At 55.8% G+C, this 17,653-nt stretch overlaps 1 protein-coding gene across 1 annotated transcript in view; it reads right to left on the bottom strand.

The window, feature by feature from the left end:
* PLEKHG6 (pleckstrin homology and RhoGEF domain containing G6) overlaps nucleotides 1–5,495 on the bottom strand; it is a 15,064-nt gene extending 9,569 nt beyond the window's left edge. The window contains exons 1-10 of the mRNA XM_029206014.1: nucleotides 5,288–5,495; nucleotides 3,922–4,077; nucleotides 3,200–3,364; nucleotides 2,704–2,799; nucleotides 2,365–2,415; nucleotides 1,988–2,137; nucleotides 1,029–1,139; nucleotides 756–905; nucleotides 435–572; nucleotides 72–191 (exon numbers count right to left, since the gene is read on the bottom strand). Of these exons, the coding sequence (XP_029061847.1) occupies nucleotides 72–191; nucleotides 435–572; nucleotides 756–905; nucleotides 1,029–1,139; nucleotides 1,988–2,137; nucleotides 2,365–2,415; nucleotides 2,704–2,799; nucleotides 3,200–3,364; nucleotides 3,922–4,077; nucleotides 5,288–5,425 (1,275 nt within the window). The 5' untranslated portion in view covers nucleotides 5,426–5,495. The remainder of the gene's footprint in view (nucleotides 1–71; nucleotides 192–434; nucleotides 573–755; nucleotides 906–1,028; nucleotides 1,140–1,987; nucleotides 2,138–2,364; nucleotides 2,416–2,703; nucleotides 2,800–3,199; nucleotides 3,365–3,921; nucleotides 4,078–5,287) is intronic.
* Between the last annotated feature and the right edge of the window lie 12,158 nt (nucleotides 5,496–17,653).

Genomic DNA, 17,653 nt, shown 5'->3' with positions numbered 1-17,653 from the left:
TTCCTCTTAGTCCCCTCCCATCTTCCTCTTAGTCCCCTCCCATCTTCTTCGCTCCGCCCACAGCCCCTCACCTTCCCTTCTCGTCCCTCCTTCATGCGCGCAGGCCCCTCCAGCAGCAGCTGCCTGGTGTGCCCAGAAGCAACCCCCAGCACGGGGGCCGTCAGGTCCAGCGTGGAGAATGGACGCAGGTTCTGCGGGGTGCAGAGAGCACAGGGGCGGGGCGCTGGGCATCCTGCCTCTTGGAGGACAGGAAGCATCCCAGTGCCTTCGTTTCACTCCTTTGCACCTGGCCCCTGGGACCCTCACCCTCGGGAAGGAAGGATGGGCACACACAGCCCACGGCACCTCTGCCTCTCCCGCTGCAGGCCTCGGCTTCATCCGTTTTCCTGGGGGCCTTGCTTTTTTGGACGCCCCCTTCCCTCCGCCTCTCTCACCTTCTCCACCTCCTCGCTGGACGGCTCCAGGACCTCGTAGGGCCCGATGCGCTGGGCTGCAGCCGCCAAGCTCTCCTGCTCTTCACCCTGGCGCACCTGCTTGTTGATGTGTCGGAGGAATGACTCCACCGCCGCAATCTAGGTGAGGGTGGGGTGTGGAGGGAGGACAGCTCAGCTCCTCGTCTGTACATCCCACCCAGACAACGACATCAGTGCCACGCCGGCACACACATGTAAGGAAAGAGACCTCAAGAGTCCCTGGAGATGCGTCCCCACTCACCAGCCCCCAACTCCCGAGGGTACAGCCCCAGTGGCCCCTACCATGGCGGTCAGGGCCTCCCGGGCGCGGGCCTCGGGGCTCCTCTTGAGCACAGCCTGGAGCAGCAGTGGGTACTTGGTGATGCGCTGGTGGGGCTTGATGAGGAGGTCCCCCAGCGTCTGCCTCCCCGAGCGTTTGTGCTTCTCACACCACTGCCAGGGAAGGTGGGCAGGGGTCAGGGGGCTGCAAGCCACCCTCCTGCCCCGCCCCGGGGATACCCTCAGCCTTGGAGCAAGGTCCGCCGCATCCCCCTTCCCCAGCAGCCCCTCTCCCACCTGCACGAAGGTGTGGAAGAGAGGGTTGTTGTCCTGCTGCTTCCAGGCGTAGGCCATGGTCTGCTTCACTCGCAGGCAGTACAGGACGTAGGGCTGGAAGCGCTGGCTGAACTGGAGGGACAGGTGTGGGGCGGGGAGCGGGCAGCGGAAGGAGCCTGGCCTAGATCCTTAGTCCAGCTCCCGCCAATCCCAACCCCCCACCACTTCCAGCCCCCCTCTCTGGATTCCAAGGAGGAGTTGAGGTTCCGAGGGGCCGACCCGCTGCCGCCCTCTGAGCTCCATCCTCAGCCCCCGCCACGCCCCACTGCTCTGGACCTCACCCGCCATCAATAATTTAGCTGGACCGTTTTCAGGGCACTGCGGATCCCATTTCAGCCCAGCCACGGGGTGGTGACCTGAGGCTTGCCCAGAGCCCTGCTCCTGGGGAAGAGGGCCACCAACGGCCCCCAGGAGGCTGTCCCCCTGCCTCTCTACCCCAATCCAACTCTGCAAGGCCACGTTTCCCTGGCCAGTGAACTGGGAGGAAGTCAGATCCTGGGCCTCTTGCTTTCTCTTATCACCCTTCACGCCCTGGGTACCCTGTGGCCTTTCACATCCCCTCCCCCCAGGCCCCTGAGGGACAAGTCGCTTAGGCCCCTGCTGCTTGTCCCCTGCTGCTTGTCGATGGGTCTCTGTCCCGGACATAAGATTTCATGGTCGATGAGAGCTTAGGTGTAGCCCTTCCCTGAGATAGCTACCCTCCCTCTGGGGGCTCCAGAAGCCCAAAGAGCCTTCGGGACAGAGGTCATACTGGGGGAATGAAGGTAAGAGGTGAGGTGGTATTTAGGGGTAGGGGTCGTGCCCTTGGACCCCCTCGAGTCACGGCAGGGTGCCAGTGGTATGAGCATTCCAGCGGACAGGACCCCTTGGGGCTCTCCCAGTCCTGCCCCATCCAGATGGGGCCCTTCTCCCCGCCTCACCGACAGGAAGCCGTTTTGCAGGCTGACAGGGTCCAGAGGCTGGCCCGAGGCTCGCGTCTCCTCCAGGGTGGGCCCCAGCACCTCTTCCCAAAAGCTCTGGTGGGCTCGGATCAGGCTAGGGACATTTCCAAACAGGGTCTCAGCTGACACCTGGAGGAGGGAGCGGAACATGCCTCGGCAGGTGACCTGCGGGCAGCACGGGCGGTGGGCAGGCAGGGACGGCTAAGCCCGAGTGGCAGGGGCTGGGTGGGACCTGCAGCCTGCTTGGGGTCTAGAGCAAGGAGGGGAGTGGGGAGGGCAGGGTAAATGGGGGTTGCAATTCCGCTCTGTGACCCCGCCCCCACTCCCTGGGTCCCACACCCCGAGTGCCCACTCACTTCTGTCAGCAGCCCCACTCGTTGCAGGTTCAGCAAACCGGCGGCTAGGAGCTGGATGCAGGGAGGGCTTTCAGCGTCTGACCTCCTCTCAGACCCCGGCCTAGCCAGCCCTTCACAGCATCCCCACCCCCACCTTCATACCGCGAGCCTCTCTCCCAAGACACCGGGCGGGTCTCAGGTCAGGGGGATCTTGATGTCCTGCCCCTTCTCCCCAACAGCCGTGCCCCTTCCGGTCTGGAGAACCGGGTGGGGGGAGTGATTCGAGGGACACGGTAAAGGGCCAAGGATGGGGCCCGGGGGCGGGGCTGCCGGGGATGTGGCGGGGGGAGGGCGGCTCACATCCGTCATGATCTTGAGCTTCCGCACGTAGATGAGCTCGGTGGTCAGTAGCTCCCACAGCGCTTCCTGCTGGTGGCAGAGCTCCCGGCTCATCTCCTGGGTGGGGATAGGGCTGGTTCAGCTGGGGAATGATGGCAAGACCAGCAGCTGCCATCTGCTGAATGCTACCAGATCTACTGCACAGAAACCTTTAACCCTCCACCAATCCTCCAGTGTGTAGGGGGTGTTATCCCCAGGTCACAGAGGAGGCGACCGAGACGCAGAGAGGTTTGCTGTCTTGACCGAGGTCTCGCTACGCTAGTATGTGGCGGGGCCGGGATCTGAAGCTACAGCAAGATGCCTCCAAGTGCTGTCCCTGCAGACCCCACTTCCCAAGGCCTTTCCCTCCTCCGGGGCAGAGGTGAGGGGTGTGTGTGTGTGTGTGTGTGTGTGTGTGTGTGTGTGTGTGTGTGTGTCTAGGACCCCCACGGGGTCAGACACTGTGTCCCGGGCCCACCTTGTGTCCAGGCACCAGCTCCTTCCAGGACTTCTCAATGGCCAGGCTGCTGTCACCGTCGTCTCCGATCTCCCAGTGCCGCCGGTCCTCTGGGGGCAGGCGGGGCATCCCAAACATGCTGAACGTGTGCAGCCTCACCTCCAGCTCGTGGGCTCTGGTGACTTCCTGGGGGCACCGAGAGGGGATTAGTCCTGGCCACTTCCTGGCCCGGGAAGGGCTGCGTGTGTGTGTGTGTGTGTGTGTGTGTGTGTGTGTGTGTGTGTGGTGGCAAGTTGCCCTGAGCTTGAGTGAGGACATGCAGGCCCGAGGGACAAGGATCAATCCTGGCTGGGATTACAGGGTACAGGGTGTTGCCGGAACACGCATGGAGAGGCAGAAAGGTCTGCAGAAAGGTCCCTGGACAGAGGGGTCTGACCTGGGCTCCCTGACCAGAAAGATAGCTTCCAGGGCTCTCCTGAGATAGAACCCTTCAGAGGGACCCTCAGGTGGAGACCAGAACGGGACTTAGGGAACCAGTGGTCTCAGGAACATTTTGACACTTGCCCATCAAACGGACATCTTTATGAGGCAGCCTGGCTTAGAGATGCTCCCCTGAGAGGGTCTCTAGACAGAGCCGCACCCTGCTTCTTGGAGGGGCTCTCATGTTCTCAGCTCTGATGGTCTCTGGAGGACGTCGCAGCTCAGGCTGTGAGCTTGGGGATGGGAGGAGAGGGACCCCTTACCTTGAGTTTGGGGAAGTGAGGTGTCCCAACCCCAAAGGGGCCTCCATGCCTCTTCTCAGGCTCTGGTTCTCGCAGCCTCAGGGGAGACAGGCCTCGGGCCGGGCCAGAACCCTTGGTAAAGCGGACATAGCCTTGGAGGTGTCGGCCACTGGGATCCTGGAGGAGGAGTGGGGGAGTTCTGGGGGTGTCCTCTCCCCACAGAAGTCCCAGACAAGCAGTGGGGCCTGGCTTGGCTCTGGACAGCATCCACTACACCAGCAAGTTGGGCCGGCTCACCTCTCCCCTCAGACCAGTTTGGTGAGAGCCACTCTGGCCCTGAGTCACAGCAGCCACTGCCAGGGAGGCCACTGAGCCAGGCAGGGGCCCGCCGGGCCCAGGTCCCCAGGGGGCCTCGTGCAGAGCAGCAGCTCTGGCACGCAAATGCCCAGGCTCTGCGTGTGTCCCAGTGTCCCCCTCCAGTCCCACTCCTGTGTGTGCTCCCTGCACCACGGCCGTGCCTGCATGGCGCCCGGTGCACACGCATTCTGGGGCCCTCACAGCCTCCTGCGCACGTGGGGATGGGGGCACTCACACGTGCGGCCTCCTCCCCGGGGCATGTCCCATCCAGCTGGGAGTGGCTGCCCTTCCGTGTGCGAAGCTGAGGCCTGGCCCAGAAGTCTCCTCCTGGGCAGGCCTGGTCACATTCCTTGATCTGCCCATGGCCTGATTTACCCCACAGACATCCTAGTCTCCCTTCCCACCCTCAGCTGCCTCCCAGGGCCAAACCCTCCTCCAGTCAGGCAGGGGATACCCTCGGCCAGAAGCAGAACTGACCTCAAGGTGGAGGGAGAGCCTGGAGGCTGAGGGAAAGACTGCTGCACCTCCACGCCCATTTCTTTGGTCAGCACTGGAGGCCGACAGGAGGGTGGAGCTGGGGTGGAGGTGGGCAGGCCCTCACACCCCTCCCCACCTGTAGAGCAGGAACACCTTGAACCTTTGTTCTTCTTCCAGGCCTGACTCAGAGGGAGGCAGGTTTCAAGGAGCCCCCCAGCTCCTCCCAAGTAGAGGTGGGAGTCTGGGAGGTGCCAAACCCTGGGTTTGGTGACCTTCCCCACCAGCTCTGTGCCTGTGACCAGTCTAACAGCACTGAGGGCCTGGCCCCTCCTGGCTCTCTGCCTCACCTGCCCCATCTGTCTGGGATGGGTGTGGAGTCCCGGGAACCTGGCCCAGCACGGCCATCCTCTCCCTCACAACCCACGAAAGAAGGCAGGGGTGCGGGCTAAGAACAGAGCAGTCCAAGGCCTGGCAAGGGGACAGAGACTTGAAAGCCTGGGTGTCCTCCCCCCTGCCCCACCCCGGTCACCTTTGGGACACAGTCTGGACTCACCAGCACGGGGCCTCCTCGGGGATAGAGGCTACCAGGAGTACTCGGGGTGGAGGTCCGAAGCCGGCCCCCATAGGTCTCAATGCGGGAGGCCACCAGTCCTTGGAGGCGACCCTCATTGGGAGGATCAAAGGCGTGCATCCCTTCTCTCCTGGGTCACCTCCCAAGGGTCATAACTCCAACGTTCAGGAGAAAGAGACCCGCTGAGGCTGCAGAGAGAAAATAAGGAATGGAAGGGCCAACCTTGATCAGTGGGTGACACCAGGCTGGAGACAGAGGAGGGAGGGGGAGGGGAAGAGAGGGAAGGGGAGAGGGAAGGCCAAAGCTACTTGCTGGGAGAGCGCAGCTGCCTCATCTACGACTTGGTGGGGGTCGGGCACACCCCGACATGCTGGGTAGGAAGCCCCTTGGAACCATGCCCCTTCCCTCACATTTGCGCATTTTGGGTACCAGCTCCTACCCTGGCCTCAAAGGATGCTGAGGTCCTAAGAGTAGCTGGGAGCAAGGGTCCCTCAGTTCCTGGATGCCCCCAGGCATTCAGGATGCCCCTTGCACCTAGCTACACCCTCCCCTCCTCCAAACACGGGAGTGGGGGATAAGTGTCTGGGGTGGCGAGCTGGAGGGGGCCCGTTGGATGCAGCCCCGCCTGCCACCTGTTTTTGCACAGCCCACAAGCTAAGAATGTTTTTTACATGTTAAATAGTTGGAAAAAGTCAAAAGAAGAATAATATTTCACAACATACGAAGATTATATGAAATTCAAATTTCCATGTCCATAAATAAAGTGTTATGGGAACACAGCCACATCGCCTCCTTGGCCAGTTGTCTGTGACTACGTTCCTGCTAGCTGTGACAGAGACCACAGCGGCTTCAGAGTCTGAAATATTTACTATCTGGTCTTTTACTGAAAAGCTTGCCCCACCCCTTACCTGGACCCTCCAGACCACAGACAGCTATCCGGCCGCTGGCCTTACAGACGAGCCGAGGGGGAGCAGGCTCTGTTAGGTCTTCCCCAGCCGATGGGAACTCCTCGGTGGGGCCGGGAGCCTCGCGCGCGGGGCGCCATCCCCTCCCCCTAAACCCGATAGACGACCCGCTCACTGGGGCGGCAGGGCCTGGAGAGGAGAGACCTCCTAAGCAGGTGCTGGTCTCCCTCCAGGTGGCCCCAGAATCCCGCGCAGCCCGCCGCTTACTTTTCCTCTTATTTATGAGCAGGGGACAACGTTCCTTGTCTCCCGGGCCCCCTCCCAATAATCCTCCCTCCTAGGGCTCTGAGTCCCTCTTCCTCCCCGGGGTCCTTTCCGAGCTTTGACCCGGCTTCCCCTTCTCTCGGCCCCGCGCCCCCAGCCCCGGCGCCCCGCCCCCGCCCTCCCGCCACTCACCTGTGTCCGCAGGTGTCCCGGCGCCCGCTGCCCGCGCTGCCAGCCCCCCGGTCGCCGATTGCTCCCCCGGCGATGCCCACCTCGCGGCCCGGCCGGGTCTGGGACCGAGCGGCTCGCGGGACCAGTGCAGCGCAGCGCGGGGCCGGGCCGGGAGGGGCGGGCCGGAGGGGCGGGGCCCCGGGCTGGCTCCTCCCCCTCCCGCGGGCACCGGACCCGCGGCGCAGTGGGCGCCCGTGGGGCCCTGGGGACCGAGCGGCTCTGCCCGGGCTGCGGCCACCACCTTCCCCCGCCGAGGAGGGCTCGCTCCTCAGGGACCCCTCCCCGCTTCCCCTCGCCCCTGAAGTCGCCACCCACCCTGGCTTGCCCGCCGCCCTCGCGCGCTGCAAACCCCCCGCGCCCCCCTCCCCCCGGCCGGGCGGCGGTGATGACTGAGTGACCCGCAGCAGGTGCCCACCTCGCTTTGCGCGTGCTGTGAGTGACTGACTAGCCCTCCACTGCCCTGGTCTCGGCCCCGTCTTCCTCCTTTAACCAGGCAGGGGAGCAGGACCCGCAGCAGAAGGGGTGTCGGGGTTCACGGATCCCGGGGGCTCTGCCCCCACCTCTGGCTGTGGAGTCCAAAGTGTGACCCTTATCTCTGCTTGCCGGCTCCAGCCATCTGGTAGAAGGTTGGACTTCACCTTTGCTCTAGGGATGGCGTCTGGTGCCAGGCTGAGGCTGACCCAACACTTCTCCCATTAACTAAGTCTGGGGCTTGGGAGGACAGGGGTATCAGATGGGGGCACCCACGCTCTTCACTGGCAAACAACCACATTGAAGGCTTCAGGAGGGCGTCCCAGCACCTACAGCCGGCAGCAAAATAAAGGGCACATTTTCACATTCCCAGATCAGGACACATCATCTGACAGAAACGCTCGACATGGAATCAGGAGTGTCCATGGATGTGTGGTCATTGTCTTCTCACAATCATGAAGCTGAAGACCCAGTGTGGGGGGAGAGGTGGGGGGAGCAGGCCTGAATGCCTCCAGCCCGCCACCCTGTCCTGGTTCTTCCTTCTGTAAAATGGCTACGCGGGGACTTCCCTGGTGGCGCAGTGGTTAAGCATGCGCCTGCCAATGCAGGGGACACGGGTTCGAGCCCTGGTCCGGGAAGATCCCACATGCCGCGGAACAAGTAAGCCTGTGCGCCACAACTACCGAGCCTGCGCTCTAGAGCCCACGAGCCACAACTACTGAGGCCCGCGCACCTAGAGCCCGTGCTCCGCAACAAGAGAAGCCACCGCAGTGAGAAGCCCGTGCACCGCAACAAAGAGTAGCCCCCGCTCGCCGCAACTAGAGAAAGCCCGCGCGCAGCAATGAAGACCCAACACAGCCAAAAATAAATTTAAAGTAAATAAATAATTTTATTTTAAAATTGGCTATGCGGTGAAGTGTACAGACATCCTCTCATTGTATCACTGGGGAAAGGATGTCCAATCTCTCTCCTCTCTTTGCTGGCATATTAAACCCACAGATGATCTGAAGCGTTCCAATCCTCGACTCTGGTGACTCTTGGATCTGGAAGAGGAATCTTTATCCTTCGATTCTTTCTAATTTCGTCTGCCCTCCACTATTCTCCTGTTCTGAGCTTGCTGTTAGGCGATTGCTCTGTTAGTTCAGAAGGGCTGTTGGCACCTCCAGCTCTCCGCATCCTACCTCCTGCTTCCTGCCTCCCAGTTGATCCGGATCCGTTTTAGGGAGAGAAGTTGTGTGGGGCAGGAATTGCGGTGGACAGAAGCCCTTTTTCCCATTCCTCGTGTGTGTGTGTGTGTGTGTGTGTGTGTGTGCGTGCATGTGTGTGTCTGAGAGAGAGAGAGGGATTCAGGGATGACAAGAGTAGCCATGAGGGAAAGAGAGCCAGTAAACAGGAGGTGCTGATTACTGGCAGTATTAAATGACACCCCACACACTGCTGGTGCCAGGGGTGTCCTCCCAAGTGGAAGGAGTAAGAGAGGAATGGAAACTGAGAGAACACCAGAGGCAAGCCCGGACTTACAGGCGCTGAGAGAGCTGGCTACACTGGGCCAGTGGACACAGGAGCGTTAACCCTTTCACTTGTCTCGAGGCTGAGATCCAACCCCCACCCGCCGCTGCCCCAGGGCCGGTCTCCAGCCTCTCTGGGAGGAGACGTTATCTGGGAAAGAAGCTGGAGGAGTGGCCGCAGGAACGTGTGGGGTGGGAGGCCAGACTCCTGTGTTCTATCTGTTCCATTCCGGCCTCGTCAGATGGTTCGTCTCACAGCCTGCCTGGTCCCTTCTGCGCTGTGGAGAGGAGACCCCTGCCTGCGACAGGCTCAGAGGGGAACACAGCTCAGGGAGCTGAATGAAGCTGGAAGAGCTGGCAGGTTGGCGGGTTGGCCTCTACTGGGGGGCACCTGGGTACGTGTCTTTCTCCCCCCCCCCCGCCTTCCCTCACATTCCGCCCCCCCCACACACACACACTTTTTTTGGCCGTGCCACACAGCTTGTGGGATCTTAGTTCCCTGACCAGGAATTGAACCCGCGCCCTCGGCAGTGAAAGCGCGGAGTCCTAACCACAGGACCACCAGGGAGTTCCCCCTAGCCTGAGTCCTATCCCTCCTCGGTGCCTCCGTTTCTGCCCCAGTGCAGACGGTCCCCATCAAGTCCCCAGCTGGACCCCACAGCTAGCGAGTTGTCTGTCTGTCCAAGAGCAGAGCTCTGAGGATCAAAAGCCTCTGTCCAGTACAGCATGAGGGTGACTTCTGGAGCTGGTGTAGTGGGCCCTTAGTCCCTTCTCCCCTTCCTCATGGGCAGAAAGGTCAGGGAGACTCCCTTGATCCCTGAACTCTGCCAGCCCACACCTCTCAGGGCGGGGCGGGGGCCGGCTGGGTTAATGAGGTGCTAGCAGGCACTGGCGGTGAGGGAGCAGATGGTAGGTGTGTCTTCCTCCCTCCAGAGCTGGGGGCGGGAGAAGCTGAGGGCTCAGAGCTGGGAGGTACCAGGTCATGTGAAGCAGATAAAACCAGGAGGCCAGGCCACGGGGCACAGCTGACAGCTCCTCAGACCAGAACTGATGCCCTCCGTCCCTGCCCCACTTACTGGCAGTGTTCTCTGTGCAAGGCACTAGGAGTATATCGAATATGCATTCCTAGTATGAAGACTAGTGTAAGAATAGTATAATTCCTAGTATAGAGATAGCCCCTGACTTCCAGGAAATTACAAACTAATGGGGAGACAGATAGACTAATGCGGGACAGAACATTGATCTATAAGTTACATATAAGGAATGAGCCAAGAGCTGGGGGAGTACTTTGGGGGGACTAATAACTACATAAGGGAGCCAGGGGAGGCTTCACAGAGGAGGTGAACTTTGTGCCGGGACTCTAAGGTTGAGTAGGAGTTTGTTGACCAGAGTAGGAGGGAAGGGCATTTCTGGAGGAGGGAACGGCATGAGCAAAGACACAGAGAAGTGTTTAGAAAGAAAGAGGGAAAGGGTAGGCTTCCCAAAGCCTCCTGAGAGCCTCCCCTGTCCTGGGGACATCCCACCGCAGTTGCCGATTTCTGGGTGGTGGCTTCGGAGGACAAACCTCTTGCTGGCATGCAAGGACCTCCAAGGCATGGCCCCAGTCATACTTCCTGCTTTCACTTTCTGCTCCCCTGCTCCGTCCCTGGATGTGTCCCCATCCTCTGACTCTGCCTGGGCTTCCCTGGCTCCACGCCTTTGCTCAAGCACTCTCCCCAGCTGGCATAACTAACGTTCCTGACCCCTTTGTCCCCCCATCGCCATTTCTGCCTCCTTCAAGGTCCTGCTTCCTTCAGGACATTTTCCTGAGGATCCTCCAACCAGAGTGATGGCTTTCCTCCCCACTTTCAATGCCTTGGCCATTGTGTTTCTTTGAAAGGCACCACTCATATTCTGCCTAATTCTGCTGCTGTTGGCTTATGTGCACATGCCCTTCACTAGACTCCTTGAGGGCAGGGAGCCCCTAGCACAGGAGCCTGTGCAGGCCTGGCATTGGTGTCTGTGGAGTTGAACGGCCTGGATTTGCTAAAGGACCCAGATAGAACGGACTTGCAGGTAGATGTGCCTACGCTGTCATCTCTCTGCCCCTGCCCAAAAGGACGGTCTTTGTTTTTTAAATACCTGGAATTCTTCCCTAACTTCAGTTGCGCATTGCTGGTTCATTACTGCCCCTTCAGCATCTCTTCAGTGGCGCTCCTTCTAAAGGCTTCTGGCCCCTTAAGACAACCATGCCACATAAGTTGTACCTTGTGCGCCAGTTCTGATGGATTAGTAGTGGGTGTCCTAGAATATTATGTCCAGAAGGATTCTCTGGATGATGACGGCTCTGGAGAGAGAAAACCCGGGCTTAGCAGTGCCTGCCTTGGTGGGAACAAAGGGCTCCCTCTGCCTCAGGGAGTTTATCAGATGCTTTTCTCACATTAAGCCAAGACTGGGGCACTGGGAGAGTGTGGCCTTTGCCTCTGGTGGAAGGTGATGGGGAAAGTGCATAGGAGCGGAGCTGGGGGCCCCAAAGGCCCTGCTTGGGATCTCCTGAGGCAGACCTTGGAGTCAGGTGTGTGAATGTTCGGGTCTGTGCTCTGGCCAGGCCCCCTCCCGCTCCTGACACAATGGGTCCCCGGAGGGGCTGTGGCATCGTAGCAAGACCGGGAGGGCCTCCATGGCTCAGGATGCCTGGCACTTCCTCAGGAAGGCCAAGGCGATGGCACAGAGTCCCCACCTGTGGGACCCCACTCCTTTCTCCTCCCAGAGAGCTCAGGCCTTCAAGAATGAGGAGAAGGTAGCAAAAGTGAAAAATCTCTGGAGGCGTTTTAGTTCGTGGCCTTGACTTGCCTCCTTGTCCTTGGGAGCCGTGTTCTCCCCTAGTGGCAATTCCTGGAACTGCAGGTAGATTTGACTTGGTCTGTGGGCCAGGAGTGGCCTTTCCCAGCTGGATGGCAGCCATGTGGTCTCACAACCTGACACTCCTCCCTGTGCAGAAAGGCTGCCTAATGTCCTTGGCAGACGGTCCTCACTGCTGCCTGACAACCGCCAGCGAGGCTGCTGCCCAGTCCGTGCCTTTGTTCAAGTGGCTCTGATCAGTGACATCCCCTTCCTCCAAACAGTCATTTGGTTTCCTCCCTCAGGTCTGTGCTGACGCCGGGTGTCCACCTGCTCAGCCCCTGAGTGACTCAAAAGCACACGGAGGGCTTCCCTGGTGGCGCAGTGGTTGAGAGTCCGCCTGCCGATGCAGGGGACACGGGCTCGTGCCCCGGTCCGGGAAGATCCCGCATGCCGCGGAACGGCTGGGCCCGTGAGCCATGGCCGCTGGGCCTGCGCGTCCGGAGCCTGTGCTCCGCGACGGGAGAGGCCAGAGCGGTGACAGGCCCACGTACCGAAAAACAAACAAACAAAAAACAAAAAGCACACGGAATGAAGAGTCTTAAGGCTTTGGGTCAGTCCTTGCACATGTTTCCAAAGCTAGAACAGCTCGCCCTGCCCCCTGCCCCCAAGCCATGGTCAGCTTCTATGAGCTCTCTGGCCGCTGTCACTGAGTCCAGGCTCACAGCCAGCCCTTGCCGTGACATGTGTATTTTGAGGCTCATTTGCCCAGAGAGACCGTGTGGGCGCATCTCGTTATGACACTTCTGGCCCAGCCCAGGAAGATGGGCAGATATTTTACTCCTAGAGCAGACGCTGCCACAACAGTCCCAAATTGCTTTTTCTAATTTAATTTGACAACCCTGAATTTCAGGAAGTTCCTTCTCGTCACTGACCCACATACCGTCTGCTCAAGCTTATGGTAATTTCCTCATGCTCTGGGGAATACCCTTCTCTGAACCACAGGCCCCTCTGGATAACTGGACCACAATTCGGGTCATTTTAGCAGCATTCAGAAGCCTTGGATCCTCTCCCCATCCTTCAGAGACCCAGGTTCTCAGTTTGGGGTCACGTGGGCAGCCCCTAGGTTTCAGGAGCCGTCCTACGTGCCCGGCGCTGTGCTCGGTGTAGAACAGTCAACCTTCTCCTCAGCACAACCCAGTGGAGCAGGGCTGCTGGTATTATCCCCGCTTGCTAGATGCAAGAATGAGTCTCAGGGGTAAAGTAACTTGGCTAAGGACACCAAACCAGCATGTGGAACAGCTGGGATCCAATCCCTACATCCAACAGGGCTTCAGAGCGGGCATTTGGTCCAACCATAAGCCTCCACCAGAAGACCTCTGTGAGCATTTGGGCGGATGCATCCTCTGACCTCGCCCCTATTTTATGCGCGCCTCCACTCTAATTTTGCATTGATCCTTTCCATCTGCCTAGGTGACCTTCAGTCATGGCCTCATGTGTTCCTTCCTGTCTTTGTTCAAAGGCAGGGCCCTTCAGAAGGGCTTCTGGGGCAGGTGAACTTGACTTCCCCAAGTCTCCACCCTTGTATGTAAAATGAGGATAATACTACTACACTTTAGGACTATTATAATAATAACAGCTAACTTTTTAATAAAGCAATTACTAGGTGCAGGAATAACTTAGCACTTGACATGTGTAATTTCATTTAATCCTCACAAAAGCCCTACGAGTTAGATATTAGCCTCATTATAACAGATGAGGGAACAGGCTCGGAGAGGTTACATGACACGCTCATGAGGACAAAGTTAGCAAGAGGAAAAGCCAGGATTTGAACTCACATTTGTCTGACCCCAAAGCCTGCACTTCTCACCGCTCTCCTGTAGAAGATAAGTGGGTTACTGTGGGTAAACCTGCCGTGGGGGAAGAAAACCAGAAGAAACCAGCTGCCTTGGTTCCATCCTAAAGGTCAGCTTAGCATTCAAAGAAACTGCCTTGAGCAGTGCTGTTGGCCCTTGCTCAGGGCTGCATCCTGCAGCACAAGGACCTGCGGCTCACCACCAGCAAGATTTCCTTAAAAAAGCATTTTCATGGGACATCCCTGGCAGTCCAGTGGTTAAGACTCTGAGCTTCCCCTCTCCTTGCTTCCACTGCAGGGGGCACGGGTTCGATCCCTGGTTGGGGAACTAAGATCCCTCATGCTACGTGGTGAAAAAGCATCTTCACACATCACCCCGTCCCCAAAATATCACTGCGCACAGCATCTGTTCAGCCTCTCCACTCTTCTGTCTCCTCCCAAGCCCTCTTCCTGATTGCCCGTCCCAAAGCCCCATCCCCTTGCCTTTATAAAGTCACCTGCCCTGGTCCTCTCTTTGGCAGATTTTTCTGGGAAGCCATCGCGCTTAAAATCAGGTAGTAGGGCTTCCCTGGTGGTTCAGTGGTTAAGAATGTGCCTGCCAATGCAGGGGACATGGGTTCAAGCCCTGCTCCGGGAAGATCCCACATGCCACGGAGCAACTAAGTCCGTGCGCCACAACTACTGAGCCCGCGTGCCACAGCTACTGAAGCCCACGTGCCTAGAGCGCGTGCTCCGCAACAAGAGAAGCCACTGCAATGAGAAGCCCGCGCATCGCAACGAAGAGTAGCCCCCGCTCGCCGCAACTAGAGAAAGCCGGCAAGCAGCAGCAAAGACCCAACGCAGCCAAAAATAAATAAATAGATTTAAAAAAAATCGGGTAGTAAACTCACGTGAGAATGGAACATGCTTGTGCTTGGCATCTGGACTCAGTGCATATCCAAGGCCGACAGAAAATCCTCATGGTTGAGGGGGCAACCGAGAGGTGATTTAGAGAACTACCTTCCTCAGGGGCCCCCTCCCCCGTCCCATCTCCATTTTCCTTCCCCTCCATCAGTACCTCGCGGAGGGAGGAAGAAGGGGAGCTATTTGTCCCTCCTGACTCACCATAGGACCCATTTCTGCACGTTCTGCACCACCCAGATCAATTCCCGCCCGACCCTCGGGCCTCTCCAGTCTCCGCGCCCTTTCCTACCTTTGACTCCTGTTGCTTTCATCACCCCTGCCACTCCTCCTGCCTTTGTTGTTACCAAACTTTCCGTGGTGGGTGTCACGTCTCCTTAACTAGGCTGTGTGCTCCTTGAAGGTAGGACCTTGTCCCTTCCACGGAGCCCATGAAGGTGCTGTCTGCACCAGCTGATGGAACTTGAAATAGATACTAACTAAAGATTGGACAGGGACGTGGCTGTGGGATGAGGGTTAAGAGTGTGGTCTCTCTGGGTTTCCCTGGTGGCGCAGTGGTTGAGAGTACGCCTGCCGATGCAGGGGACGCGGGTTCGCGCCCCGGTCCGGGAAGATCCCACATGCCGCGGAGCGGCTGGGCCCGTGAGCCATGGCCACTGAGCCTGCGCGTCCGGAGCCTGTGCTCCGCAGCGGGAGAGACCACGACGGTGACAGGCCCGCGTACCACAAAAAAAAAAAAAAAAAAAAAGAATCACATGACAGTTTCCTGAAATGTTCCTTGAGACTGTTCCCTTCTAGAGAACCAACTGGTGGCTGCCCAGGGAGGTTGGGGGTAGGAGATGGAGTGGAAGTTAGGGGTTAGCAGATGCAAACGATTGTACATAGGATGGCTAAACAACCATGTCCTGCTGTAGAGCACAGGGAACTGTATTCAATATCCTGTGATACACCATCATGGAAAAGAGGATGAAACAGAGTGTATATATATGCATAACGGAGTCACTTTGCTGTGCAGCAGAAAATAACACAACACTGTAACCCAACTATACTTCAATAAAATACATTTTTGAAAATACCGTTGTCTTCAAACTCTGTGCTTGTTACCACTACCAAAAGAATTTTGGAAAACTGTATACATCCTTGCATATTTTTTAGACCTAAAATTTTTCTTTAGAGTTTTAAATGTAATTTTTAAAATTTTAATCAATATTAACTTTAAAAGTAAAACTCTTCACTTTTAAATTTTATATAAAGAATAAAGTTTGTAAAAAACTTGCAAAATAATATAATGACTTCTTGTATGCCTTTTCCTAGATGCATTAATTATTAATGTGTTAAACTTAAAAAGAAATGTTTTGGGGGGATTGTACTTCCCCAGGGAGGTGGCCAGAGCTGTTCCTTAAATTTGTTCAGAGAGGCAGCAATAGTACAGTTGTCTAGCTCAAGTGTGGAGTCAGGCAGCCTTGATTTGAACGCTAGTTCTGACACTTAATTAGCTCTGTGGCCTGGGCAAGTTATTTAATCTCTCTGTATCCCAAAATCTATCTCATATGGTTGTATGAGGACCAAGTGAGTTAATATTATAAAGCACTTACAGTGTTACCTGACATAGTGTATGTTCAATTTATGTTTATGGTACAAATAAAATGCACCAATAAACAAATAATTATTTATTGTTAGAATAATTAGGCTTCAGAGCGTATTAACAAGAAGAAGAGAAGACACTATAATACTGGTAAGTTGTAGGCTTACAAAAGATGTACTTCATGATTGCTGTTAAATGCATTATTTACAGGAGAATCACATAACATTGTTGTTAAAGTTAATCTAATAAGAACATGGTAGGAATAAACAAATGAGCAGAGAAATGATTGATGATTGACAGCAGGCAGGAGACGTATCCAAATTTAAAACAAAAAAGAATGATTTTCCATTATCCAAGAATTTGGGGGCAAAAGTTAATGAAACATTTTTTCTACAGGTCATTAAATGTTTGCAAAAATATAAAACACTAAAGTGCCTCTGATATATGTTCCTTTTATTTAAAGACATCGTGTTCAGCTGTTGAAAGTAAATGTGAAACTTTTCACTTCCTCCTCCTGGAAGTCATGCAAATATGCAAAGGAGAAAACAGACCCAGACAGGACGGCTGAGGGTGCCAGCTGAGCTCTGGCACGGCTGAGAATAGCCAGGGCACGGGTGTGCCTCACAGCGGATCGGCATCGAATGCCCAGACGCTCTTTAAGAATCATGAATATTTTTAAGACAGACAGATAAGGCATGGTGCTTGGCCATGTGTCTGTCACCTGCGTGATATAAAGTATGATCACCTTCAGAACTTCACCTGCTTTGTGCTCAAGGGATTCGCCCTCAGGAATCAGGCATTCTTAGACAATTGGGGGTGTATGGAAATGAGTACCATCATCGGGCTTCCTTGGTGGTCCAGTGGTTAAGACTCCACCCTTCTGCTCCTCGGGGCGTGGGTTCCATCCCTGGTCCAGGAAGTTCTGCATGCCTTGAGGTGCAGCCCCTCTGTGACATATCTGAATCCAGAACACCCCAACATGGGCCAAAGTATCTTTTTATTTTCGTTTTTTATTTTTATTTTTAGCACTGCTTTATGTACTCATTTTCTATTAAATTCTTTAAAAAGGTTTTTTTTTTATTGAAGTATAGTTGATTTACAATGTTGTATTGCTTTCAGGTGTACAGCAAAGTGAATCAGTTATACATATACATATACATAGATCCACTCTTTTTTAGATTCTTTTCCCATATAGGCCATTACAGAGTCTTGAGTTCCCTGTGCCATACAGTAGGTCCTTATTGGTTATCTATTTTATATATAGTAGTGTATATATGTCAGTCCCAATCTCCCAATTTAGCCTTCCCCTCCCTTCCCCCTGGTAACCGTAAGTTTGTTTTCTACATCTGTGACTCTACTTCTGTTTTGTAAATAAGTCCATTTTTACCCTTTTTTTAGGTTCCTCATATAAGAGATATCACATGATATTGGTCTTTCTCTGTCTGACTTGCTTCACTCAGTATGACGATCTCTAGGTGCATCCACAAAATATCTTCTTTTTATTAATTTCACATTGTGCCCATAACAAAAATACATACATGACAGAGAAGACATGAAGATGTGTCACAGGCTTGCGGTGATTCGATTAAAAGAGGATTCATCAAGACTGACATTTTGGTGTCTTTTGTTTGGGGCCACAAAGTTTTTGCATTCCAAGCATTGATAATAATTAACAATAATTCATAACAAAATCCAGGAGCGGGAAGAGGCTGAGGCACACCTGAAGCGTCTCACGTGGCATGGATTAAACACCTTCCCTCTCCATTAGACAAAATTATTTTCAGCAATAATCATAAAAAGAAATGACAT

Source organism: Monodon monoceros, unplaced genomic scaffold (assembly GCF_005190385.1).
Source record: "Monodon monoceros isolate NGI ecotype Baffin Bay Population unplaced genomic scaffold, NGI_Narwhal_1 Super_Scaffold_6, whole genome shotgun sequence".
NCBI lineage: Eukaryota > Metazoa > Chordata > Mammalia > Artiodactyla > Monodontidae > Monodon > Monodon monoceros.
This window is presented reverse-complemented; position numbering and strand designations above follow the sequence as displayed.